A 24,762-nucleotide genomic window follows, 5' to 3' on the forward strand; every position below is an offset into this window, starting at 1 on the left:
GCCTGGAATGAGCTAAATTCCCCTTGTCTCTGTCTGTAACCGTGTCACTTTCGGCACTGGGAGAACAGTAAAACATTTTGTCCAGATTACTATGTGGCTTGCACTGTATGTGATTTTCAGGACGAAAATGCACACTAAAACAGACCTGATCCTGCAGAAAAGCCTAGACTCTTAACATCTTTGTTTATTCGACCGGGAATTTTGTGGCAAATGTTTACTTTAACTTTGTCCTCCTGCATTGAAACGCGTTCACAAAATAGGATGCTGGACCAGACATTGAAATTACACCCCACACTATCCAAGAAAAACCCTTAAAGCTGCAATCAGCAGTTGAAACCCTAACCAAACAGTTGATACAAAACAAGGCGAGTGATTGGACTGGAGAAATATAACCAGTCTCAAATTCATAGACAGAGCAAATTCAAGGACTGACCATCCAGGATTTCAAAACTATAGTTTTAACCATGTTTTGAGGCTATACAGTGGTTATACATATGGGTACATATCATATCATTTATGTCAAAAAATGGATGTAGCAACTACAGATTGCCCCTTTAACACCAAGAACAGACCAGCAAGAGATTGACATAAAGATCAGTCTGCTACAGCAGAGGGCAATGGTATTTCTCATTGTAACACACAACCAGGCTCCTGGTGTCAGCGCCGAGATATATAAATATATACATCAAGACATATTGGATTATCTACCATATTTACCTATTAATGTGGCTTTACTCCCTGTCCACAGTCTGGAAATTGAAATATGAAATCAGTCGATATCAGATGCAAGCTTGTATCTCTATATATCGACCAACCACAGTCTATATTAGGCCCCCACCAAAACAAATCTATCCAATCCATATGCATATGCATATCACACACATCATTGTGCATTTAACATATGGGCAACCCAGGCAAGCTGTTTATACCTGTGCATATGCAACACTACATCAAGTGTGGCTGTAACAGTTGTGTCGTTAAGTTAGTTTAAACCGTGTGGCTGTGGATCTGTCTGGAATTGAATGTCCCCAGCCTTTATATAGTGAACGGCTGTGGCTTCAGTGGGACACTGGTAGGCTGTAATTAATCTCTGTCACATAATGAGTCTTGGTGCTGTTCCCAGTCACTCGATTAGTAGTGTGTGGTAGACCTGGGCTGTAGTTTGGGGTTTGTGGGGTGGGAGTTTGAGGCGAGCAGCCGAGGAGCTGAGCCTCTCAGCAACTCATATCCAGGGTCATCCGCTACATGCCACTGGCTGGGGCCTGATTTAAATCCAATCACAACTTATAGACAATGTCTTATTTCGAGGGATATATTGCTTCTATTCTGACCCGTTTTTTTTTTTTTTTAGGTATTTCTGTTGGGATTATTTATACTACACTGATGAATGGTGGGGATGGAATCGAATTCAGGAGAATTTCAGGATTGATTCCATTTAGACCGAAATGGGGGGGAAATTAATGGTTGGAATTCAGAATAATTGTTGTGAATAAATATAACTCTTAGAGGATTTCATTTAGCATGCACATACAGGTAACTGCCAAAATAAAGGAAACACTTGCATAAATGAGGGATATAACGTATATTGAAAGCAGGTGCTTCCACACCATAGACATTAAAACCAGTTCCACACAGGTGTGGTTCCTGATCCCCATCATGCTTAGGGTCATGTATAATCAAATCTGGGCAGGCCCAGTTGACCTTTATTTTGTTTGTGATAAGATCTGACATATTTGACTCAACCAAATTGAATGAATATGTTTTATGATGGTGTTTCCTTTAGTTTGGCAGTTACCTGTACACTACAACAATAACAATGCCAGAAATAGCCTGTGTTTCTGATCATATTTCTCAACTCAAAGCCTATATTCATTTTCAAACCAGCACTTTTCTGTTTTCAGACACAATATTCCTGGCGTGATGATTATGTTAGGTCCATTCTAGATCAAATGTAGTAGTCCCTGTGCAATTAAAGGGGCTACATAGAAGAGGAATTCCATTTTTAGAAACCTTCTTACACATCCCTACTTGTTTCATTTGACTGGTTCCGCTACATGGGTTGCGTGTACATGTATGTATGCCACATGGAGTGTGTATGTTTGTGTGGGTGTTTTTTAGCCTGTTCCAGTGCCTGTCGGGTGTGTGGGTGGTTATGTGATGAGTGTCCAGGGAAGTGGTACAAGTTGACATTCGATTCCCTAACCAATCACATAGTCTGACCATAGTGTATCTGATTGGGAGGGGGATGACTACAGTATATATTGACCATGGAGGGATATACAGTGAAGAAGACATTGAAAGAAGGAGAGAAAGAACCAAAGTTCTACCACTACCACTCACTGGTAGTTCAAGAAAGCAGCAAGACAACAACCCAAAAACAGCATGAAGTCTCTGACTCTCCTGACCATTTGTGCCGTTCTGTCGGTCTCTCTGTCCATGAACGGTAAGTTGGGAAAGCATATTGTGTAGTTTCACCATAACTTCTGATTGTGACAATGTATTCTGAACGAGATTAAATAACGAGAGAACTAACGTAACATGTTTTATAATAAGACATAAACGCTCATACGTGCTTATAACGAGCCAATGGGATTTTCTCTGTTCAACAGATCTGGCTCTTGATGTGGTTCTCGATCCTGCTCCTGACCCTGCCACTGAACCAGCACCAGCCGCAGACTCCTCCGCATCTTCATCAGCTTCCTCCTCTTCCTCCTCGGCTTCCGACTCATCAGCCTCTGCCTCAGACTCCTCGGACTCAGACTCTTCCTCAGCCTCTTCCTCGTCTTCTTCTTCAGAGTCAGCTAGTGCTGAAGGTCTGGCATCTCTCTAACTAACTCTAAATGGTGTCGTTGCTCCGCAGTGTGCTGATGTAAAGTTAACAGATGCATTGATACTAGCAGATAGTGTATGCAGTATATGCAGATCTGCATGGAAACGGGAAAGAGGGTCGCCTTCTTTGTGTTTGTATTTGTAATGGTATCAGTTTAAGGAAATGTGTAAGAGTATGTGTACAGGTTTGTCTTGACATTTACAAAAAATGGGAAATAAAACTGTTCATAAATATAGTCTACCATAGCTGCTCTAAAAAAGGAAGCAAAACCACATTTGTACTGTGTAAGGGTTGAAGTGTGTGTGTGTGTGTGTGTGTGTGTGTGTGTGTGTGTGTGTGTGTGTGTGTGTGTGTGTGTGTGTGTGTGTGTGTGTGTGTGTGTGTGTGTGTGTGTGTGTGTGTGTGTGTGTGTGTGTGTGTGTGTGTGTGTGTGTGTGTGTGTGTGTGTGTGTGTGTGTGTGTGTGTGTGTGTGTGTTTGTGTGTGTGTGTGTGTGTGTGTGTGTGTTCCAGCTACAGCAGAGGACCCAGCTGCAGCTACAGAGCCAGCAGTGATTATGAAGAGAGACCTGGCCTCAGTGTTGCTGAGGAGGAAGAGGGCGGCTGGACAAGCAGCTGCTGCCTTCACCCTCACCCAGGTGGAGAGGTAGGCTCCAATACCCTTTTAGAACTCGAAATTCTAGAACACACACACTTCTAGAACACATCACAGAACTACTCTACTATTGCTCTATAGAAAATGTACAAGCTAATAGACTATTGTACAATAAGACAACATTCTAACCCAAGCTTTTTGCTACCATCACTCAACACTACACTACACACACTATGGCTATCTGCCACAAGACAGCTGTCATAACCATGTCAAATGTGACCTACTATAATTAGGGGTGTTCGCTTTTCCTGAATGCCTCATTTAGTCATTTAACAGTCAAGGGTGTTACCTCACATGATTTGGTGTTAGAAGGTGATGTTGCAATGATGCTTGGGAAACCCTCCTCCAAGCTTCACCCCGGCCCTCCCTGACTCAAACCCTCCTCCTAGCTTCACCCCGGCCCTCCCTGACTCAAACCCTCCTCCTAGCTTCACCCCGGCCCTCCCTGACCCAAACCCTCCCCCTAGCTTCACCCCAGCCCTCCCTGACCCAAACCCTCCTTCTAGCTGCATCGTTACCGCCAAGAAGCCAAATAATCTGTTTAAATTTGACCTTACAGATGTTTACATTTAGGCAACACTCTTACTGTACTTCATACAAGCCAAATGACTGGAGCAAAATATGCAGAATATCACTGCTGTTTTGTAAAAAAGAAAAAAATCACATGAAGCAAATTGATAAAGTACATTTACCCTACAGTTATGTGTAATTGATGAGAAGTCAATTAACCCCAACTTTCTCTCTCTTTCTCTCTCTCTCTCTCGCGTCCAGTCTAAGTGAGGTGTGCGAGCTCAATCTGGCCTGTGAGCACATGGCGGAGACAGCAGGCATCGTTGCAGCATACACCGCATACTATGGACCACCTCCCTTCTAAACAGACTCTTTACTATGCAAACTGGAGAGAGAGAAAATACTCTCTGCCATTTCACCATCACGAAGCTACATTCTTGAGAAGGGATCAACCACTCCCAACAGTGTCCTAATAAGGGCATAGAAAACAAACACAAACAGGTTTCCTCCACGTTTTAGGGAGCAGACCAAGTTATGGGACTTTGCGAGACCAGCCACAAGTGAAATTGGTAGCTACCATACTCGTAATGCCGGCTGTAACTATATGTTTTGAGTAATGTAAGAAAAGGCATGTCTGATCCAAGCTTTTGTTATATTGAGGAGAAGCTAGAGGCATATAGGAACTGAGTCCTGTGGTTATCGGGGCCTGATAATGTAAATTGCTCAACACAATATCACAAAGAATGGTGCTAAAACCTCAAATGTATTGTATCATAAATGTATTCATCTTTATCCGTTTTGTAGTATTAGGTAGGCTAAAGCGCACATTATCATTTATCTGCAATGTATTATAACCATACATTTTTAATGATTGTTTCCTGTTCGTAGTGTAACTATTGCTGATAGTCAATACTGTCATATATTTGTATTGATTGTTATCATCACTAAATCCATCTTCTAAGGAGGGCTTTAGAAAGAGTGAGGACACCACAGTTTGTATGCAAACTCAAACCTTGTTGATGCCACTTTGACTACTGTCTTGCACATAAGTGCTGAATAAAGTGGAGAACATTTTAATATTTTGTGTTTGGGTGTTTTCTTTATAGCAAATTGAGTACAGTATTGGGACCTAGGCCACATAGGCTTCCATACCAGTCTGTCTCAATTACCCTCTTCTGTATTTGTTTGAATAAGTCTTTTTTTATATACCTAAAGACAAGATATTAACACATGAGGGTATAGCTCACTGATTGTCATCATTGCTTCTGCAGACTGTCCACCACAGGAGGTTGGTGGCACCTTGACTGGGGAGGACGGGCTTGTGGTAATGGACGGAGAAGAATGAATGGAATGGTATCAAATACATTCCATTTGCTCTGTTCCAGCCATTATTATGAGCCGTCCTCCCTTCAGCAGCCTCAACTGCTGAGTGTCCACATGGGAAAAACTATTTTCATGCCACTTTTATACCGAAGTTACTTTTTAGTAGAGGGCTAGGAAAACTTAACACGTTAGGAGAATATGCATAACAGGTTAGAAGACCGAGGTTAAAGGTTGGAAAAAGGGTTAAGGTTAGCAAAAATGCTCTCTTAACCTGCTAAGAAAATCACTTTGTATCGAAGTGCCGTGAAAAGAGTGTGTATTCTGTCCTGTCCACACATCCACTTTAGAACACAGTATAGTATGTAATCCTTATAACCATAGCCTGGCCTGGTGGTATTCACGTGACCGCGCGTCCACAAGCTAGCCACAATAGGGGAATTTCCGGTTTGCATTCAAAATAAATGTCCCCCATTGAAAGTGATTCAAAACAATGCAAATCGTTGATTCATGCCATATTTGGACTAGATCATGCTAAACAAGGCTGGAATGTTGTTATAAAAAAAAAAATTATGCAATAATTAGTTAATTTTACACCAAAAAGTTCAATTCAGTTGAAATCGCACTGTGGATGTATTAGACTTTAGAATTTCATAGGTGGCATACTTATATGCACTGTACAGCCTTACATATGGATATTGGGACCATGAAATGGGGTATCAGTCTGCTCAGTGACACTCACAGAACACAACTGTGTAGAGTTTACACAAATATTCACATCATAGCTCTTATTGCAGGACTTGACTGATGGAAATCCCCTTTCCAGTCAGTCTATTGTGCATATTGGACATTCATATTGCACTGTACAGCGTAACCTATGGATTGTGCACCCATGAAATGGGGTATCTGCCAACTCACTGACACTCATAGGACACAAATGTGTAGATTTATATTAGTGTCTTAGCTCTTGCACAGTCCAATATGAATCCTCAATAGGCTGTATAGGGAGCTGATGTCCCACAGTTAAAGTTCCCTAATAAGAGCAAAGTTGTTTTCTGTGGGTGTCACCGAGTAGGCTGATTCCCCATTTCAAGGGAGCACAATCTCTAGTTTAGGCTGTACATTGCATGTTAGTATGCCCCAAAGGCAATTATGTGGTCTAATACATCCACAGCGAGACGTATACGTTATATGTTTATTGACACAAATAATGCATTATTTAACTTCATTTTAAATTATGTAACAACATTATAACCTTGTTTAGCATTATCTAGTCCAAATATGGCATAATTACACTGTTTGAATCCGTTTACATGACTTTCCATGGGGAACCTTTATTTTGAAGGCCACTAAAATCCACTGTCGTGGCTAATCCTTATTGTGTCTAGCGTCATACAGGTCTATTTACGAACGGGGAAATAACGGGGAATTGGGAGTGAAAAAAGTACCGTTTTGGAATTACGACTTTGTGAAAAATATGGAGTTTCTCATAGGAAGCCCCTTCTCTTCTCCTGTTGGACAACGAATTGGTAAGTCGGGAGAAATATTGCAGAAAGATGTTCAAAGCGGAGCCATCAAGCTAATTATGCGTCGCTCGATCTGCAACGTTGAATGACATCGCAACTTAACTTTAGAAACTTGCAAATTGTATCTATCCAGCTAGCTATTTATTTATGTTCAAACGTTTAATACATTTTGTGAAAGTTACAGGGCTGTTTTGTTATAGGGGTTCAGACAGAAAAGTAGGAATTGCAGCTACTTTTATTTGCCAAGTAGTATATACGAACGTTAATGTGAATTTATGGCCGATATCTGCCTTGAAAGATGTGTTCTCAAACCAATAAAATACTAGAAGCAGTCTAAACTACCCTTATCGCTCATGTGATTCGTAATCTGTGGTGACATTACAGCAATATTGACGAATCACTGATGTCAATGGGTGGGTTTAGGGGCATAGAAGTTGTTGCTTAGTTCCTTATTCAAAACCTTGGCTCACAAACCGTTTAAACTAGGCTCCATTTCACGACTGAAATTATTATCAGCCTATAACCAATGAACATTTCACAATTTATGCCCAAAGAATTTAAATCCTAGATATCTGGTTTCTTAACTGGCATAGCATAATTGCAGTCAAAGTTGGTCAACTTCCACATAATGTCTTGAAGGGCATTTATGACGTACATAAACAGATTATGTCATTGATATCAACAAACTGTCTATATCAAATGCAGATCATGTTTTTATGTCACAGGTGTTTTGATGGAGATGAGCCATGGAAAGTTATGTCTACTGTCCAGTCTAGTGAAAGTGTTGACATCCTTGGTGACCTTAAGTTCCTGACATCACACACACACACAAACTCCTCTTACTTCATTCACTTCGCCCCTCTCTCACATGGCATATATGCTTAGACTACCCCGGAGGGAATGCGAACAGAAGCAGCTGACAGTCACATGAAATAGGGGGAGTGAGTGAGTGAGTGAGAGAGAGAGTGGCTTGCTTTGGCAATGTTAACATGTGTTTTCCCATGCCAATAGAGCTCCTAGAATTGAATTGAATTGGGGAAGGTGTGGGTGAGAGATTGAGAGGGAGATTATCAGAGAATTACAATGACCAACTCAAGGGGCCACAGAGTGGAGTGCAAAGAGGATGAAATGGGAACAAACATTCCTCAATAAATGCCATATAGCTGAGTTTAGATAACTTGCCGGATACTTTAATCTGAATCATTATTCAATTAAAATCAACCCGCAATTGTTTATGACAATCACATGTAGGCCAATGCCTGCTGAATAGATTTTACAGTAGGCCTATGTTTACGGTCACTCATAGGCTAGGTGCTATTCTATGTGTTATCTTGATATCGAGCTGTATTGATAAGTATCGATAATGCTGGGGTATAAAATGTGACTTTGTAGTCTGCCTATCTGCATAATCATCCATGTTGTGTGTCTATCTGCATACAGTAGGCATGATTAATCATCCATGTTCTTTGTTGTCTGACAGTCATAATAAGAGTATAATATCATATTGTTTGTTGTCTCAGACAGTCATAATAAGAGTATAATATCATATTGTTTGTCGTCTCAGACAGTCATAATAAGAGTATAATATCTCCTGTTGATGTTGACAGAACGAGCCACCAGCGCCGCGCTGCATGCAGAGGACTGGGCCCTTAACATGGAGATATGTGACATCATCAACGAGACAGACGAAGGGTAACTATGGATGGCGTCACATAGGCCATTTTGTTTTCTATGGTGTTTTTATTGATGACTGTTTTGTACTGCGTCATTTTCGATGTCAAACAGTTAGCAATACTGTTAATATGACAACAGTAAATACAGTCTTTCTGGGAATTGATGCTGGAAGTGCGTATGTGTGGTTCTCCTCCCTAGACCCAAAGATGCAGTCAAAGCCATAAAGAAGAGGATTGTTGGTAATAAGAGCTTCAGGGAGATCATGTTGGCTCTGACAGTGAGTATTATTTCAGGTCTTTCTATTCCATTTTCTGAGGATTGGAGTTCTCTTGATGGGGAATGTTGAATCATCTGGGTCTCTCACTGGGGATTGAAGAAAACGGGAACCGAGTGACTTCAGGGAGTGACAGAACTAAATGGGGTTATATACAGTACATGCTGCTCAGTGTGTTCCTTGCAGTGTGTGTGTTCTCAGTCGTTCCTCCTGTATCTATCTTTAGGTTCTGGAGGCATGTGTAAAGAACTGTGGCCACCGGTTCCATGTTCTAGTGGCGTCCCAGGACTTTGTGGAGGGGGTTCTGGTCCGAGCCATCCTGCCTAAGAACAACCCTCCCACCACCCTGCACGACCGGGTGCTGAGCCTCATACAGGTGGGTTGCATCTCACAGGTAGAGTCTGAAATGGCATCCTTTTCCCTACGTATATAGTGCACCGCGTTTTGGGCTCTGGTGAATAGGGGGCCATTTCTGACGATCCATTTGGATCATATACAGGCACTGTACAACTCCGCTGTTTATTGACTGTTGATTTAGCTTGGACATTATCCCACTATTGCGAGACTGTAGAGTCAATTGTTATAGGCTATGATGGGGTTAATGCCGTGATTTAATTATCACATCAATCGTCTATGGTCATTCGTACATAATGTGAAGTCATTGATCAATTAGAGATGATGTAGAAATTGGTTGGAATGACAACATTCATGACAAACTCTGAGCTTAATGGTGGACAAATGCACGTTTTCTCTGTTCATTCATGAAGTCTCTTCTTTTGCTCCTCCCCTCTCAAACTCTATTTCTGTCTGTCTGTCTGTCTGTCAGGCGTGGGCCGATGCGTTCCGTAGCTCTCCCTCTCTAGGAGGTGTGGTCTGTGTGTACGAGGATCTGAGGAGGCGGGGCCTGGAGTTCCCTATGACCGACCTGGACGCCCTCTCCCCCATCCACACCCCCCTCAGGGTAAGGCTCAAAGAGATGCTATAATTTACTGGTGATTTGTTATGTAATCCTATGGTGAACTTTGACCTTCCATGTCTGTTATTTACATTTACATTACATTTAAGTCATTTAGCAGACGCTCTTATCCAGAGCGACTTACAAATTGGTGCATTCACCTTATGACATCCAGTGGAACAGTCACTTTACAATAGTGCATCTAAATCTTAAAGGGGGGGGGGGGGTGAGAGGGAATACTTATCCTATCCTAGGTATTCCTTAAAGAGGTGGGGTTTCAGGTGTCTGTTATCTCTGGATAGATCACTATATTTCTCTTACACACACACCGCCTTCCCACTAAACATACTCTTTACTATGCTGAGGTTCCGATAGCTCAGTTGGTTGGAGCATGATGTCTGCATTTCTGCATGAGCCACGTGTGTGCTGTTTTGGATCAGATGATGTGCTAATTGGCTGTATTATTACGTGGCTCTCTTTCTGTTGTTTCCTAGAGCATTCCAGAGAACGACTCCTCTGTTACAGTGCCAGCTCCACCGCCTCAGAGTCAGACTCCCCGTGGCCCTGCTGCCTCGTCCCCTACCCAGGCTGCACTGACTGCCGTGCCCCCACAACTCAGCGATGGACCCATCTCCATCTCTCCTGAACAGGTACTGAATAGATCATAAACGCATTACCCTTTTGATATTGTGGTAATACTCATGTACACACAGTGTGAGTAAATACTAGCTGCAGTTAAACATTGGTTAACTGTGTTTAAAGTGTTGGTTCTGTTTAGACCACTTTTGACTTTTGTTGTAAAACGTGCCTAGGGGAAACGTCTGTACGTACCATCGTGGTTAAAGTGGTAAGGCCTGCCCATCCATGACGACGACTCCGTAGCCTCTATGATTCTTTGCCTCCTCTCCTCATGTCTTTCCCCGAAGCCTCATTTGAGAGAGCATTGACAAAGAGCCTAAGGATGCTACTGTTGATGACCTTTCAGGCCCAGAAGCTGAGAGCTGACCTGGCTCTGGTCAGGGGGAACCTGACTGTGATGACTGAGATGTTGAACCAGTTGAAGCCTGGACAGAGCCCGCAGGAGGACTCGGAGCTACTGCAGGTCTGTCTGCAAGTCTTTCTTCCTCCCCTACCCCTCTACTTCTCGCTCTGTTTCTTCTTGCGGTCTCTTTCCCTGTTTATTGCCTTCATGTATTCCAATTCAGTGTTATCAGGCAGTGAATCCTGGATGTCCTCTGACTCCCCCCATCTGCTGCACTCTTTTTCTCCCTCCCGCCCAACCCCCTCTGTTTGTGTGAGCAGCAGTTGTACCAGGTGTGCAGGGAGATGCAGAGCCGTGTGGTGGAGCTGATCCCCAGGCTGCTGGACGAGGGCCTCATAGAGGAGCTGCTGGTCGTCAACGATGACTTAAACAATGCCTTCATCCGCTATGACCGGTAAGGCGCGGACACACACACAAACACGCACGCACACACACACACACACACATCAGACTTGGGTTACTTATGTTCTGTGTATTTGAGTATTTTAAAATAATGTGGCTCGAATCAACTACTTCTCTTTTGAAGTATTGAAAGTATTTTCAAAAACTTATTTCAAATAGTATTTTCAAATACCTGTGTTAAATGCATGGGATTGTATTTGAGTCAGAGAACTACTGTATATTAGTATTTTCAAATGCATGCCAATACTTTCTAAGTGTATTTCCAAATGCTGTATATTCCAATATTCAACTACTTGTCTTTTCAAATGTCCAGGTACTTACTTCCAAATATCTTTGAAAATAATTTAAATACACAAAATAGTATTTGAACCTAGGTCTGACACACACACACATTCTCGGCTACTTGCAGTCAGAGAGACATTGAAAATGTATTACACAGTACATAGTGTCCATGTTCTGAAGTCTGTACTTTCTCTTTTTCTCCCATGTTGTTTAGGTTTGACAGACTCAATAAGGCCCAGAGAACAGCTACAGAGCAGGTAGTCATCTTTCATCTTTTTTGTTTTTGTGTTTTACATCTAGTTCAGTAGGGCACAATGTTCAGACATAAATATATTCTGCTGACCAGACGTGCCTCACTGACGTGTACAATAAGCAGTCATTTCAGCTCTCTTTAATTGCAACGTTCAATACGCTGCACCATCCTGAACACGACCCAATGTATCCTCTCCCTCTGCCCTATAGCAGACTCCTGCCAGGGCCAACCTCATTGACCTCAGCCCTGTGCCCCAGTCCCTCAGCCAACCAGAAACCACCTCTGTGGCCGCCAGCCAACCCGCATTCAGCGCTCCCTCCAATCAGAGGCAGGCAGCCAACCACAGTGAGTAGCATCTGTTTTGCATTAAAACTCAAGGCCGGTCGGACTCCATTTCTTAGTCTTAATCTCTCAGACCCTAGATCAGCACTCCTACTCTAAGGCCGTGGTCATTGAATAAGAGAAGGTGACGTTGGTTTCTGTCTCACAGCCTGTCTCTGTGCGTCAGGTGCACCAGAGGAGGATGAGTTTGACATGTTTGCCCAGACCAGGGGCAGCTCTCTGGCCGATCAGAGGAAGAGGTGAGACACCTTCACTGTGGCGCTGTAGGGTGTTCTATCAGTATACAAATATCAAAACACACCGAAGAAATGTACACCAAAGACTACTGTTATACATATTATGGTATGTAGTCCACAGGAGGTTGGTAGGCATCTTAATTGGGGAGAACGGGCTAGTGGTAATGACTGGAGCGGAATGGTAACAAACACAACAAACGCTTGGTTTCCATGTGTTTGGTGCCATTCCATTTGCTCCGTTCCAGCCTTTATTATAAGCCGTCCTCCCCTCAGCAGCCTCCACTGATGTAGTCTTGTGTGTGTCCAGTATGCGGTACGAGGACCCAGGAGCAGTGGAAGGACTGGCTGGAGCCCTGGACACCAGGTTACAGGTCACTGGAGCGGTAATGTTTCTCATTCATTATCTACGGTCAACATAGCATATCCTACGGAAAGCACAGGGTAGGATATATATATATTTTGGTCTAAAAATACTGACTTAAAGGCCTTCAATTTACTGTTGATTTACATTCTGAAGCATACTGTTATTGCCAGCAATAAGGGTGTAACTTTCCGGAAGGGACTGTTTCGATGCAGACAACAGCAATGAGCCAATGTTCAACACACAGTCCCAGTTACATAACAGCTAAGGAGTGACTCTATTAGCGGTGATGCAGAAATGGGTTTGAATGAAAACATGCATTCACACACTGAGGCCCTGAGGACTAGACCCCGCTAGAAACATCTGCCTTGTGCTGTTCTACTAAGACTCAAACCTCCCTCTTGTTTCCTTTCTACCCTTCTTCTTTGTTCTGTGTCTCTCCCTCCCCCTCAGATTCCTTCGTCTAAGCCTAGCCCTAAGAACTCCACCCTGGGAGACATTGACAGATGGCTGTCTGCGGACACAGAAACGGTAAGGCGGTGACTTTTTAATGTGGTGTGTTTTCTTGACGTTTCAACAAACATGAATGGGTTGCCATGAGTTGCTACGTACTTGTTTCATGTTACAGCAACCAGAGGCTGGGGACAGGGAAGGGGTGACCAGTGAGGGTAAGTCTTTTTTCCTTCCCTTTTTAACCATCGTCATTACCAAGATCCTATTTCAGCCTGTGCCAGTAGAAGTCAGTGTTGCAAAATACCCACACCATTAACTCTCTCACTTTCTCCCTCTCAGAGTTTGACAAGTTTCTGGAGGAAAGGGCGAAGGTGGCCGACCACATTCCCTCAACACACAGCCTGCCCCCCGTCTCGTCCAGGCCCCCGCCACAATCCGCCCGGCCACAGGAGACCTCCCATGACCAGCTTTTCTCACTCTGAGAGAACGGCGCACAGGTGGACTCGCAGGTGGACACGTAGTCCTAGCTAACACACAGGATGAATACGCACAGCGCCTTGCTACCTCTTTAATCATAGTGTTTCTACTATAAAATGAAGATATTTTTCAGTCTTCACTGTGTGCTGTTGCTGTAGTTAGTCTATGACATGATGACAAGCGGTTATGTTGTGGTGGCACTTTACCTTATTATCAATGTGTATATATATATATCACCTAAGTATGGGTGCTTGGTTACACACACACTGCGTGGTGGTATTTTTTTTTATTGAATCTTTATTTAACTAGGCAAGTCAGTTAAGAACAAATTCTTATTTTCAATGACGGCCTACACCGGCCTAACCCGGATACAGTCTGGATTCGAACCAGGGGGTCTAGTGACGCCCCTAGTGCTGAGATGCAGTGCCTTCGACCGCTGCACCACTCGGGAGCCCCCACTCGGGTATCACATCATTCAAAAGCCTATACACTGAGGGTGCAAAACATTAAGAATACCTTCCTAATATTGACCCCCCCCCCAGAACAGCGCCAATTTGTCTGGGCATGGACTCTTCAAGGTGTTGAAAGCGTTCAACAGGGATGCTGGCCCATGTTGACTCCAATGCTTCCCACATTTGTGTTAAGTTGGGTGGTGGACCATTGATACACACAGGAAACTGTTGAGCATGAAAAACCCAACAGTGTTGCAGTTCTTGACATACTCAAACCGATGCGCCTGGCACCTAATACCATACCCCATTCAAAAGCAATTAAATAGTGTGTCTTGCCCATACATCCTCTGAATGGCACACATACACAATCCATGTCTCAGTTGTCTCAAGGCTTAAAAACCCTTCTTTAACCTGTCTCCTCCCCTTCATCTACACTGATTTAAAGTGGATTTAACAATTGACCTCAATAAGGGATCATAGCTTAGTCTGTCATGGAAAGAGCAGGTGTTCTTAATGTTTTGTACACTTGCCACAGACTTGTAAATATACACTATGTAGTGCAGTATATGAACTATGTGAAATGTATAATATATATATATATATATATGAAGCCTAGTATTATGAAAGGAAATAAAATATTGATATTTGAAAACGATAGTACAGTATTATTATTTATTATAGTGAAACCTCAGTCTTGATACAGTATGTTGTTGTGGCTTTGACCATGAAGAGGTGATTCCAGTAACCGTAAATGAAAGGGGCTCTTGTCCTGACGAACATGTTTGGTCTGGGTTGCCAGTTTATGTTTCAGTCTCTGAGACTCAGGGTGAGCCACACGCTGCAGATACTAGTTATGTTTGACGTAGCGGGAACTTGTGTGATTATGACCTCGCATGACACTCTCCTGACCACAGGGTTTCTCTCCTGTTCCTAGTAGCCTACATACATGGGATGGTATGAGGAATTATCAACTGTTTCCAATACTGTAAGGCCGTTGTGATAAAATGAAGGTCAACAACTCACGCCTTTCCACCACGCTTCTCACCACTACAAACCATCCCCACTAGCGTTGTCTCTCTCCTTTCCTTCTGTAGCTCAGTTGGTAGAGCATGGCGCTTGTAACGCCAGGGTAGTGGGTTCGATTCCCGGGACCACCCATACGTAGAATGTATGCACACATGACTGTAAGTCGCTTCGGATAAAAGCGTCTGCTAAATGGCATATATTTCCTGCCTGTGGTGTTTCAGCACGAGGTCTTTGACTGAGTGATCATACCAGAGAGAGAGACTGTGTGGACAGTATCGCCTGTTCCAGCCATAGCTGATCAAATCCCTGTTGTTCAGGTGATAAGAGACTCCTCCCAGCTCCTACTTTATTGACATCAGCTCTATTTGTGTATTATTGTGTCCTTGTTCAAGGATGTGTGCACTGATACACTGACTGTGTGGGTTTGTGAAGACTCCAAAACAACCATGTATTATGAGAGGAAGACGGAGAAACCACATTAGACTTGCCAGAGCTAGTGGAGAGGAGCCAGTGAAGTGGGACTGTCCTTTGTACCTATTGAGTCAATGCCCTAGGCCTACTACAACTGTGATTGACTTCACTTTAGACATCCATTCTTTGGAAAATGGATGTATTGATCAATTGGTTAAGGAGTGTTTTACTGTGCTGGACATATCTGGTTGTCTTTCTCACCAGTGCAACTTTAATGATTCCCAACCAGGAGCAGGTGCGCAGTGAAACCCCTATGGGCCGAAAGGACACAGATTTCGATGATGTATCCTTTCTACGGACCAGATCAAGTAGTTTCGTATCTTCCTCGCAGCTGATTCGGCCATATTCACTCTCGATGAATGAGGAGGATTACCATTACGCTCCGAAACCCAAACACCTGCGGCACAACCGGCTCCTGCGCATTTTGGGCTCGTCTTTTGATCCGTTCTGGATGTCCATAGAACGCCCAGCCGAAGCAAGGGTCGACACCGATGCGTCTGGTGGTCAAACTGCGTCTCGTGGTGACCCGCCCGCTTTATCAAACTACACCACCAACGAGGGGTTCAACTTCGACGCGTCTCCAGAGCTGACAGAGGGTGCAGCGCGCTACCAACGAAAACTACAAAACGACGCAGAAGATTTGGACTTGAGTGAACTTCCTGCAGACGTTGCCAGCACTCTGCGTGATTGGCTGGTCCGCTCGGCCACCTGTGGAATGCGCTACCAGTGGGTAAAATTAGCTCCAGTGTTCTGGCCCCGCTGGTTGCGCCACACCGATTGCGAAAAATCTGGTGGCTCGCGGAGTTGCTCTTTCCCCAGTGGGATGGCATGCCGGCAGGCCCAAACCACACAGATAAAGATACTGGCCTGGCACTGCTGGAGCAGCGAAGAGAGAGGCGGGGATGGGTTAAGAGAGATGGCCGGGATCGACAGGGGGACTGTGGTGGTGGGGACAGGTGTTGCAAGCAGAAAGTGTTTGTGGAGGCAGGTACCTTATCCTGTGGTTACAGCGTGTAAATGTTCATGCAAATAGTTTTATTTGATCACTGTTAATCACGAACATGTAACCTATTTGGGGTTGGCCTACATTCAGGAGATAATTTATTTGAACATCTGATTGTCAATGTAGGCTTAAGACAATTTGTTTTGCAATTGATTATCAAGTATTGTTTGTCCAGCCTTAAATAAATATATATATTTGTATACAATTAATTCACTTGGGTTTCGTAATCAACTTGTTTTTATTAGTATGAAATGAAGCTATTGGATGAAAATTGAATAAACTGAATGTTTCCAACCAATGTGTTTTAATGTGGGGTTTTTGGGTGGACTTTTTTTATTAGATTTCACATTTTGTAGCGTTTTTCTATTTCTGTTACACAGGATAGCCTACTGTGACGGAAAGAGATGAAGAATACAACGCTGTCCTTCTGCACTGAATTTATTTAATTTATTGTCAACGCGCGCCATCTAGTGGTAATGTCATAATACAAATGGGTCAATGTCGATTATTGCGTAAATTAGTGGACTCAAATTTTGAGTTTCAAATGCTATTTACACCACTTGTGTTGCTTGTATTTCTCGATGTATAGGTCTTATTTGTGATTGAGCCGTTTTCAGCCCAGTTATTGCCGGGCGAGAAAGCTTGTGTAACTGTTTTTACTGGTCTCCTGGTTACACCTTGGATGAAATATGGATGATTCTTCATCCATCCAAGGGTATTCTTGGGTAGTGTTGTTACCTTGATTAGTATTGAATTAATGCTGCTACAGTAGCCAGCTACATCCATGTGTTCAAATGAATTGCCTGTTAGCTCTCTGCTCACTGGTTCCAGAGCTAATGATGGCCTGTCTTACAGAGAAAGCTCATCAGAGAGTTCCTGACTCTTCAGGAGCAAGGCATACTGCCGAACTACATCACTGTCAATCACATGAGAAAGCCTTCCTGAAGAAGTGAGCGAAACCTCAAGTTTCACCGACTCCAGTACAGTATGATGCACACAAATATATAGACCGATGGATAGATAGGCCCACGGGGATAGACATCGAAACATAAGAGTGATTGATACAAGTTGTATGTCTTGTGTATAAATAGCAAAATGGAGAGACATCCATGTAATTGAGCTGTTGAATAGATACTGTATATAGATAAAGCTGTGATAGTCTGAACAAAATTAAAATTTCAACTACGCTGAACAAAAATAGAAATGCAACATGTAAAGTGTTGGTTCCATGTTTCATGAGCGGAAATAAATATCCCTGAAATTTTTAATACGCACAAAAATCTTCTTTCTCAAAAATGTTGTGCACACATTTGTTAGTGAACATTTTTCCTTTTCCGAGCTCTGTTTGTTCACAGGAACCAGAATCCCTCTTAATGGAGGGATGGAGGTTGAAAAGGGGGAGAAGAACAAGTTCTGCAGACTGTTTGGCTGTAAAATAAAAACAGCAATGGAGAAACGGATGGAGGATTGTGAAAAGTATTGTCTCAGGTGCGGAATTGTGTCTGTCATAGTCTGATACAGTACATGCTTCATGTGTCTTTGTTTTACTGTTCTGCCTAAGTTATGTTTTCATGTTATGATTGTTAATATTAACACATTAGCTGACAATATGTTCAAACATTTGATAGAATATAAAATCGGATTTAAAAAGATTACTTTCTAGATAACGCTTGTCATAATTCTCAAATGAGTCAAATGCATCAGCCTCTGTAGGTCAAGAATAGGCCTACATACAAACTCAATGGGTAATTAGTTGAGTTATTCTACCTTAAATATATGTCCATATTTGGCTCTGCTTCATATACATGAAACTCAAGGTCAAAGCTCTTAGGTGTTCTCTATTGACCTGGAACCATATCTCAACAGTAGAGGAAGTGTGTGTTATCCGGTTTGCTCTGCATGTTGCAGAGGAAAGCCACATCACGTGGGCAGAGTACTCACTCAGGAAATAACTCGATCTGTAACTGCATCTAAAATAGGAAGAGGTAGCAGTGTTGCCGTGCAAGGATTTCTCTTCTGTTTCCTCTATATCTGTTGGTTCATTCTAATAGGATGTCAACATGATTCATTTGTATCAAAATGTCACAATTATTCACATTATTTCCTTTTTTTTATCAACTGTTTCAAAATAAATCTTATTGTTATCTGTTTTAACAATTATTTTCTGATTCTTAAAAACATTATTCACGTTGGCCTATATGTTAATGCCAGCTGATGAACTGAACCACTAGCGTTACAAGATAAGTGAATTACATGATACCTGCAGTTTGTCTCCTTTTGGAGCATAGATGGATAACATCACTTTAATTTAGCTTTACAATGCTTTATTTGTCCTTACACTATATTTTACACAATATAGTGTTGTATGTGACTTTTGTACACGCCTACTCTGTGCTACTAGACTAAAGTCCATCATGTGTCATTTGAGAGAGCATAAACCACCTCTTAACTTTTCAGGAAGTGTTAACGTGCACATCTGTCTGCTTCTACCCATGTTGTGCTGTTAGCTATTGGAAACGGATAATTATCAAAATAATATAAATGTAAGTAAAACGTAATTATTTTACCAGGCACAGTTGATTTAAAATGCATGTGTAATCACTATCAAACGTAAACTCTTATCACCTGGGATTCCTGTGTTACTGGTTCCTTCGCTTCCTTGTTCCTACGTACATAGTGTGTTTATGAACAATGAAGTCATATCGCTGTCTTTATTAATTCTGTAACTCATTCTAAGCTCGTCTATAACGTGGAGGAGGATAATGACGATGACAGAGGCATAGTAATATTCTATAAATGGTGTATGATTGTGAATGGTATGGGACACTAAGTGTATAAACCATGGTGACCTAATTTAACCTGCGTCAATGTGTTTCAATGCGATGCAGCTAAAGAACAGCGCGTGAGAGGTAACCTCTGAGAGACGACATAAAAACAAAGTTTACTCACCTGTGCAATGGCGAGTGAACGCTCCCCAAATGTTTATGGTAAGTAAATTCCAGTTCAGCCTATTACTTTTCGATAATTCCTTCCTTTCCACAGCGTGTGTTTGAAACACATTGTGTTAGTTAGACTATGTGCTGAGCTTGTATCTGATTATTACCCTCTGATGCAGGGGGTCCTCCTCCCCAGTCAGATCTTAGACTCCTGCTGCTTGGGAGAGTAGGAGCTGGGAAGAGTACAGTAGCCAAAACCATCCTGGGCAGAGAGAACTTCCGGAGTGAAGGAGGCATGTGTGTGAAGAAGCAGGGTGAGGTGGCTGGAAGGACCGTCACCGTGGTGGACACCCCGGGCTGGGACACTGTGAAATACACGTCCACACATATCAAACAAGAAATAAAGAATAGTGTGACCCTATGTCCTCCAGGACCCCATGCTCTTCTTCTGGTGGTGCCCATGGGCGACCTGCTCTCCTCCGCAGAAAGAAAGGCGATTCGGTATCACATGGAGCTATTGTCAGTTAGGGCATGGAAGTTTACCATGGTCTTGTTTGTCAGTGAGGCTGAGGAGAAATGCACATCCATTGAACAGAATCAGATGATCGACAGAGCAAAGACTATTCTAGCGAAATGTGGGGACAGACACCATCTCCTTGAGTGTGGGAATTCTCCTCCCCAGATTTCTGAGCTCCTGATAAAGCTAGACGCCATGGTAGCAGAAAACTGTGAAGAATTCTTAATCCCCCAAGTATACTATGAACTGATGGAGACCATGCCAAGGGAAGTGACCGAGCTGAGAAGGATGTATGAAGACCGAGAGGACAGACTGAAACAGAAATACAAAATGGAGTTGAAGGAAAAGGAAGAAGAGCTGAAGAAGTATAGAGAAGAAGAGAAGCCTAAAGAAAGGTTGATGAAGAGGACAAGTAGCAGTCAACTACTTCCCCCCAGTAGTAAGTATGATAAGTTTAAAATTGCTTCTAAAGTTAATTTCCACTGTGACATTTCAGACTAGATTTGCCCTAATGAAAAATGTATCAACCACTACAGAACTGTCCTTAAAAAATATAATCCACATAATAATTCACATTTCCTATTGAAGCAAACTGGCTCAAATTAAGATCCTACATCTGTAACGGTGATCTGATTCATGAACTGTCTCTGTGTGTGTGTTTATTCTTTGAAGTAAGCACAGAGAAGCAGGATGGGTCGGTAATGGCTCACCATCAGAAGGTGGACCTACAGGCCGTCAAGCAAGGATACAGGGAAGAGGCCTTATCTGTGGTGGGCCACTACGTCAAACCACTAATAGTGATTATGACTGCTGTAGTGGGGGCACTCATGGGAGCAGTTGCAGGTGCAGAACATGGAACACTTGGCGCATGTATTGGGATTCCTATAGGCATTATTTTGGCTGTTCTTGTGAGTTATGCTGTCCGTGGAGCCGCCACAGCAGCAAGGGAAATTTCCATCACAGTCCAAGCCGAGGGAAATGAAAGCCAGAGGAGAGAAGGGGGAGCAGGCTTCTTCTTAGATTCTCCAAAATCTAAAAGATTTGATAAGGATCAGTGACACACTTTTGAATGTCAACACTTTTCTATTGCTACAGTGTGTAGTGTATGGACTGTGCTGTATGGACTCTCATGGTTCACCTGACTTGACTGGCTGACCCCAGTGAAGAGACAGGACAGACTGCACAGCAAACCGGGAACATACCCAGGACATAAGAAAGGGTTTTTATACAAAATTAGGATGTTCTAACATTCACAAAAACGCACACCATCTGTAACAACCACCTTTCCCCAAACATTCTCGTTATGTTTCCTGGTAATGTAATTACACAATGTACCAGCAATGTTTTTTGAACATGCTGCAACAAAATGAATGCGCAACGTTCTGGGAACGTTCTTGCAACATCAGGTGAATGTCATCAGCACAACAGGACTCTCAACTCTGTCTCTGTCTTTGTCTGTGTAACTTGTTGTTGAGAGGTTTTTATTATCGTGTGGGGGTGAATGTCTGCACCCTTTGCGACCTGATGGATTGTGTTGATCTGAGTCCTACTATACTATTATCTGGTGTAGTCATGTTGCCCAGTAGCTGTAGATGTATATTTACACTGACAGCCGCAGAAGAGAAGGATGATAGCAGACTTGAGAACTTCGGAAGACATGAATCAAATTCTTCTCAGCTTTTTAAATGATCACTGTTCAAGGATTTCACAGAGACACATTTAACATACAGCACAGTAGGCTTGAGCACGAATGCATATATTTCAGTGAATTAAATAAACAAATGTGAGATGCCATATACTCTGTTGCAATAGAAAAAAGTGATACATTGTAAGGATGAATTCAAAACGGTTCTGTTTTCATATTGTGCTTCATTTCAAAACTGTATCACCACAGAAATTCCTCTGACACAGTTCTCATACTTGATCACTCAAAAGTCTGCACTGAGGCGCTCACTAAACCAACCTGTTACAGCGCACCTCACCTTGGTACCCAGCTAACTAGGGGATTTTTGCACTGAACATTCTATTCTGTATTTAATTCATCTTTAACATGATTTATTGAGCTATAAATGTTCTTTTTTATTTCTGATATACAAAACAAAAACACAAATCCTAATATAGAAGCCTATGTGTCTTTGTTTGAATGTTTTCATATTATGATTTGTTTAAATTAACACATTCGCTGACAATGTTACAGACGTGTTTAATATGTTATGTACACCCTCTATTCGAATACTTATGAAATGCACACTTATATTTGGCAACAGTTACTTATTTTCCCATCGACCCCCAACCCCATTCGATGCGTTGTGGGAGGAGCCATGTCTACATAAGGGTGCTAATAAATAAACACTCACAAAAGCTCTGACGTAGGCCGCGAGGCCGTTATGTAAAGCTTATTAAAGAGTAGTGATACAAGCAAGAGCATTATGCGGGGTTTCTTTTTTCTCATCTGACAAGATGTTTTAAAAAATGATGTACGTAATAAGATTTGTTAAATATACTCTAACCAAAAATGTAGCAGAAGACATGCGCAGTGTTCACGAATCCCTTTTGGCCCAACAGTCTAGGGGGGATGGTAATGAGACCCGTAACATAACTCATGAAAATTATTATTGTGACAAAGTAAAAGTGTGCACGAAATAACCATGACAACAGAAATCAACCGTCAAACTCTAGGTTTATTTATAAACACACGGTAATGGGGGGAGCAGGAAAAGGGGCTGAGCTGGACCCAAGGAAAGAAACAATAAGTATTCAAAAACACCCCTAAGCTAGACTAGCCTACTTTAACAACAGCTAACTAACTAACCAAAAATACAGTGGGTGGTCCGCCCAGTTCTAACTAGTGTATTTAACAAAGTTCACCTACGGGTAGTGTATGCCCATGGGCGACTTGTCTTGTTTCCCCCTTTTCCCACCAGCAAACAAACACCATAACCAAAAACAATACTCACAGGTGATGACAAAGTGCTATGGAGGTGCTTTAAACAAAAGCGCGGTTAAGACACAAAGCGAGAGTGAAACACAGAGACCTACAGACATGGCATTTACAGAGAGATTGAGCTGAGCTTTAGAACAAACAAATGATGGGGTTTTTAAACCATGGGGAAGGAACTGTGATAGGTCAGGAAATAGGAGGAGGTGTGTCTTCTGATTGATGATTGATTGTTGACTGATTGGGGAGTGATGATTTTCACCTGTGAGGGGAGAAGGAGAGAAAAGAAACACACACACAGGATACACACACACACAGGATAACTGTATCCGTAACACGCAGCTTGCACCTCACATTGCGCTGCAACATCATTCTTGATCTTGAACTTCTGTTGGTCATACTATTATTCAAATTCATGCTCAAACCTGTATGATAATCCCAAATAAATATTTGGCACCTGCACAGATCGAAAGGTGAAATATCGCGCACAGGATTATAGGGCACTGGTGTAATGAGGACAAAACAAAGAAACATGGCACGCAAGGAAGAGACTGACAGCAGGCCATAAACAGCAACCACTGGTAAGAAGATATAAAGGGGGTGAAATTAGATTGAAACATGGCTGAGTCTAGGGGTCATAGTGGGCAGCCGAAACATGACGGAGTCTGGGGGTCAAAACATGGTGGAGTCTGGGGGTCAAAGTGGGGGGTCAAAACATGGCGGAGTCTGGGGGTCATAGTGGGGTGTCAAAACATGGCTGAGTCTGGGGGTCATAGTGCGGGGTTAATGTGGAAACCTGGATTGAAGAGGTGGGGAAGCTACAGGTTGCTCCCCCCAACTGTGCATATGAATTAATGACACTAGATAAATACAGAGGTAATGTTACAATAAATCCCAACTAATGTGGCTTGGGGCAACTCCCTGAGCTCTGCATATAAATGTTGTTCTGTTGAAACAGCCCAATAATGATGGATGAGTACTGCAATCAATCAATCAAATTATTTATATTTTATTTCTTTATAAAGCCCTTTTTACATCAGCAGTAGTCACACGGTTCTTTACAGATGCCCAGTCTAAAACCCCAAAGAGCAAGCAATGCAGATGTCACGCCCTGACCTTAGAGAGCCTTTTTATGTCTCTCTTTTGGTTTGGTCAGAGTGTGATTTGGGTGGGCATTCTATATTCTGATTTCTATGTTTTGTGTTTCTATGTTTTGGCGGGGTATGGTTCTCAATCAGGGACAGCTGTCTATTGTTGTCTCTGATTGGAAATCATACTTAGGCAGCCTTTTCCCTTTTGTTATTGTGGGAAGTTCTTTGTTAGTGGCACTATAGCCCTTGTAAGGGTCATGGCCTTGTTTTGTTGGTGACATTCATTTAAAATCAAATAAAATGTAGGCTCATCACGCTGCGCTTTGGTCCACTTCGTGACCAAAAGAATCAGAAGCACAGTGGGCACAAATGTAGGCTCAGATGGTTGCCAGTCCTATTCTGGCTGTACCATTATAAACTTAATTTATATTAATACAGTACTTTCTGTAGTCACGTATGTTGTCTGTGTGTCCCCCAGGAACTACATGAGCTGAAAACAGACCTGAACAGAACCAGGAACGAAATGAGCTGAATGCAGAGGTGGACATTCAAAAGCAATACGAGCTGAAAACAGAGGTGGACAGAGGTGTGCAGAAGCAGTACGAGCTGAAAGCTGAGTTTGAAAGACTGTTTCAGGAACAGAAGGAGACGAAAGTAAAGATTAGCAAAAAGTCACATTTATGCAGAATATTTCCGTTTTTCGTAACTATTTAATCGTGAAGTTCCTGCTGTCTATAT

General features: G+C 42.5%; 4 protein-coding genes across 7 annotated transcripts; all 4 read left to right on the top strand.

The window, feature by feature from the left end:
• Positions 1 to 2,266: 2,266 nt before the first annotated feature.
• On the top strand, positions 2,267 to 5,070 carry LOC124003708 (osteocalcin 2a). Of its 2 annotated transcripts, none has more exons than XM_046312245.1 (4): positions 2,267 to 2,443; positions 2,610 to 2,813; positions 3,348 to 3,474; positions 4,255 to 5,070. In XM_046312245.1, exons 1-4 carry the CDS (start codon positions 2,383 to 2,385, stop codon positions 4,355 to 4,357), a joined length of 495 nt encoding a protein of 164 aa, XP_046168201.1. In that variant the 5' UTR covers positions 2,267 to 2,382; the 3' UTR covers positions 4,358 to 5,070. The 2 variants fall into 2 exon arrangements, with proteins under 2 accessions (XP_046168201.1, XP_046168200.1); XM_046312244.1 differs by having other exon boundaries at positions 2,268 to 2,443; positions 3,342 to 3,474.
• A 1,628-nt stretch (positions 5,071 to 6,698) lies between these two features.
• Positions 6,699 to 14,614, top strand: LOC124003079 (target of Myb protein 1-like). 3 transcript variants are annotated; one of them, XM_046311117.1, is made up of 15 exons: positions 6,699 to 6,842; positions 8,447 to 8,531; positions 8,712 to 8,790; positions 9,014 to 9,163; positions 9,614 to 9,748; positions 10,237 to 10,392; positions 10,728 to 10,844; positions 11,045 to 11,178; positions 11,683 to 11,725; positions 11,931 to 12,066; positions 12,212 to 12,302; positions 12,607 to 12,682; positions 13,114 to 13,191; positions 13,289 to 13,328; positions 13,453 to 14,614. In XM_046311117.1, the coding sequence occupies exons 1-15, from the start codon at positions 6,791 to 6,793 to the stop codon at positions 13,593 to 13,595; spliced, it is 1,515 nt and encodes a 504-aa protein (XP_046167073.1). In that variant the 5' UTR covers positions 6,699 to 6,790; the 3' UTR covers positions 13,596 to 14,614. The 3 variants fall into 3 exon arrangements, with proteins under 3 accessions (XP_046167073.1, XP_046167075.1, XP_046167074.1); XM_046311119.1 differs by having other exon boundaries at positions 12,230 to 12,302; XM_046311118.1 differs by having other exon boundaries at positions 11,934 to 12,066.
• An 848-nt stretch (positions 14,615 to 15,462) lies between these two features.
• Positions 15,463 to 16,840, top strand: LOC124004077 (noggin-2-like). Its single transcript, XM_046312854.1, has one exon. It carries the CDS (start codon positions 15,673 to 15,675, stop codon positions 16,570 to 16,572), a length of 900 nt encoding a protein of 299 aa, XP_046168810.1. The 5' UTR covers positions 15,463 to 15,672; the 3' UTR covers positions 16,573 to 16,840.
• A 1,955-nt stretch (positions 16,841 to 18,795) lies between these two features.
• On the top strand, positions 18,796 to 22,363 carry LOC124003336 (GTPase IMAP family member 4-like). Its single transcript, XM_046311495.1, has 4 exons — positions 18,796 to 19,085; positions 19,431 to 19,529; positions 19,658 to 20,434; positions 20,668 to 22,363. The coding sequence occupies exons 2-4, from the start codon at positions 19,499 to 19,501 to the stop codon at positions 21,051 to 21,053; spliced, it is 1,194 nt and encodes a 397-aa protein (XP_046167451.1). The 5' UTR covers positions 18,796 to 19,085; positions 19,431 to 19,498; the 3' UTR covers positions 21,054 to 22,363.
• Positions 22,364 to 24,762: the final 2,399 nt, after the last annotated feature.

Source organism: Oncorhynchus gorbuscha, linkage group LG18 (genome assembly GCF_021184085.1).
Source record: "Oncorhynchus gorbuscha isolate QuinsamMale2020 ecotype Even-year linkage group LG18, OgorEven_v1.0, whole genome shotgun sequence".
NCBI lineage: Eukaryota > Metazoa > Chordata > Actinopteri > Salmoniformes > Salmonidae > Oncorhynchus > Oncorhynchus gorbuscha.

Coding starts and splice junctions, on each gene's coding strand:
- LOC124003708 (XM_046312244.1), top strand. CDS start 2,383: ATGAAGTCTCTGACTCTCCTGACCATTTGTGCCGTTCTGTCGGTCTCT. Junction 2,444..2,609: donor GGTCTCTCTGTCCATGAACG/GTAAGTTGGGAA, acceptor TCTGTTCAACAG/ATCTGGCTCTTGATGTGGTT. Junction 2,814..3,341: donor AGAGTCAGCTAGTGCTGAAG/GTCTGGCATCTC, acceptor TGTGTGTTCCAG/CTACAGCAGAGGACCCAGCT.
- LOC124003079 (XM_046311117.1), top strand. CDS start 6,791: ATGGAGTTTCTCATAGGAAGCCCCTTCTCTTCTCCTGTTGGACAACGA. Junction 9,164..9,613: donor GGGTGCTGAGCCTCATACAG/GTGGGTTGCATC, acceptor TCTGTCTGTCAG/GCGTGGGCCGATGCGTTCCG. Junction 9,749..10,236: donor CCATCCACACCCCCCTCAGG/GTAAGGCTCAAA, acceptor GTTGTTTCCTAG/AGCATTCCAGAGAACGACTC.
- LOC124004077 (XM_046312854.1), top strand. CDS start 15,673: ATGGATGTATTGATCAATTGGTTAAGGAGTGTTTTACTGTGCTGGACA.
- LOC124003336 (XM_046311495.1), top strand. CDS start 19,499: ATGGCGAGTGAACGCTCCCCAAATGTTTATG. Junction 19,530..19,657: donor ACGCTCCCCAAATGTTTATG/GTAAGTAAATTC, acceptor CCTCTGATGCAG/GGGGTCCTCCTCCCCAGTCA. Junction 20,435..20,667: donor TCAACTACTTCCCCCCAGTA/GTAAGTATGATA, acceptor TATTCTTTGAAG/TAAGCACAGAGAAGCAGGAT.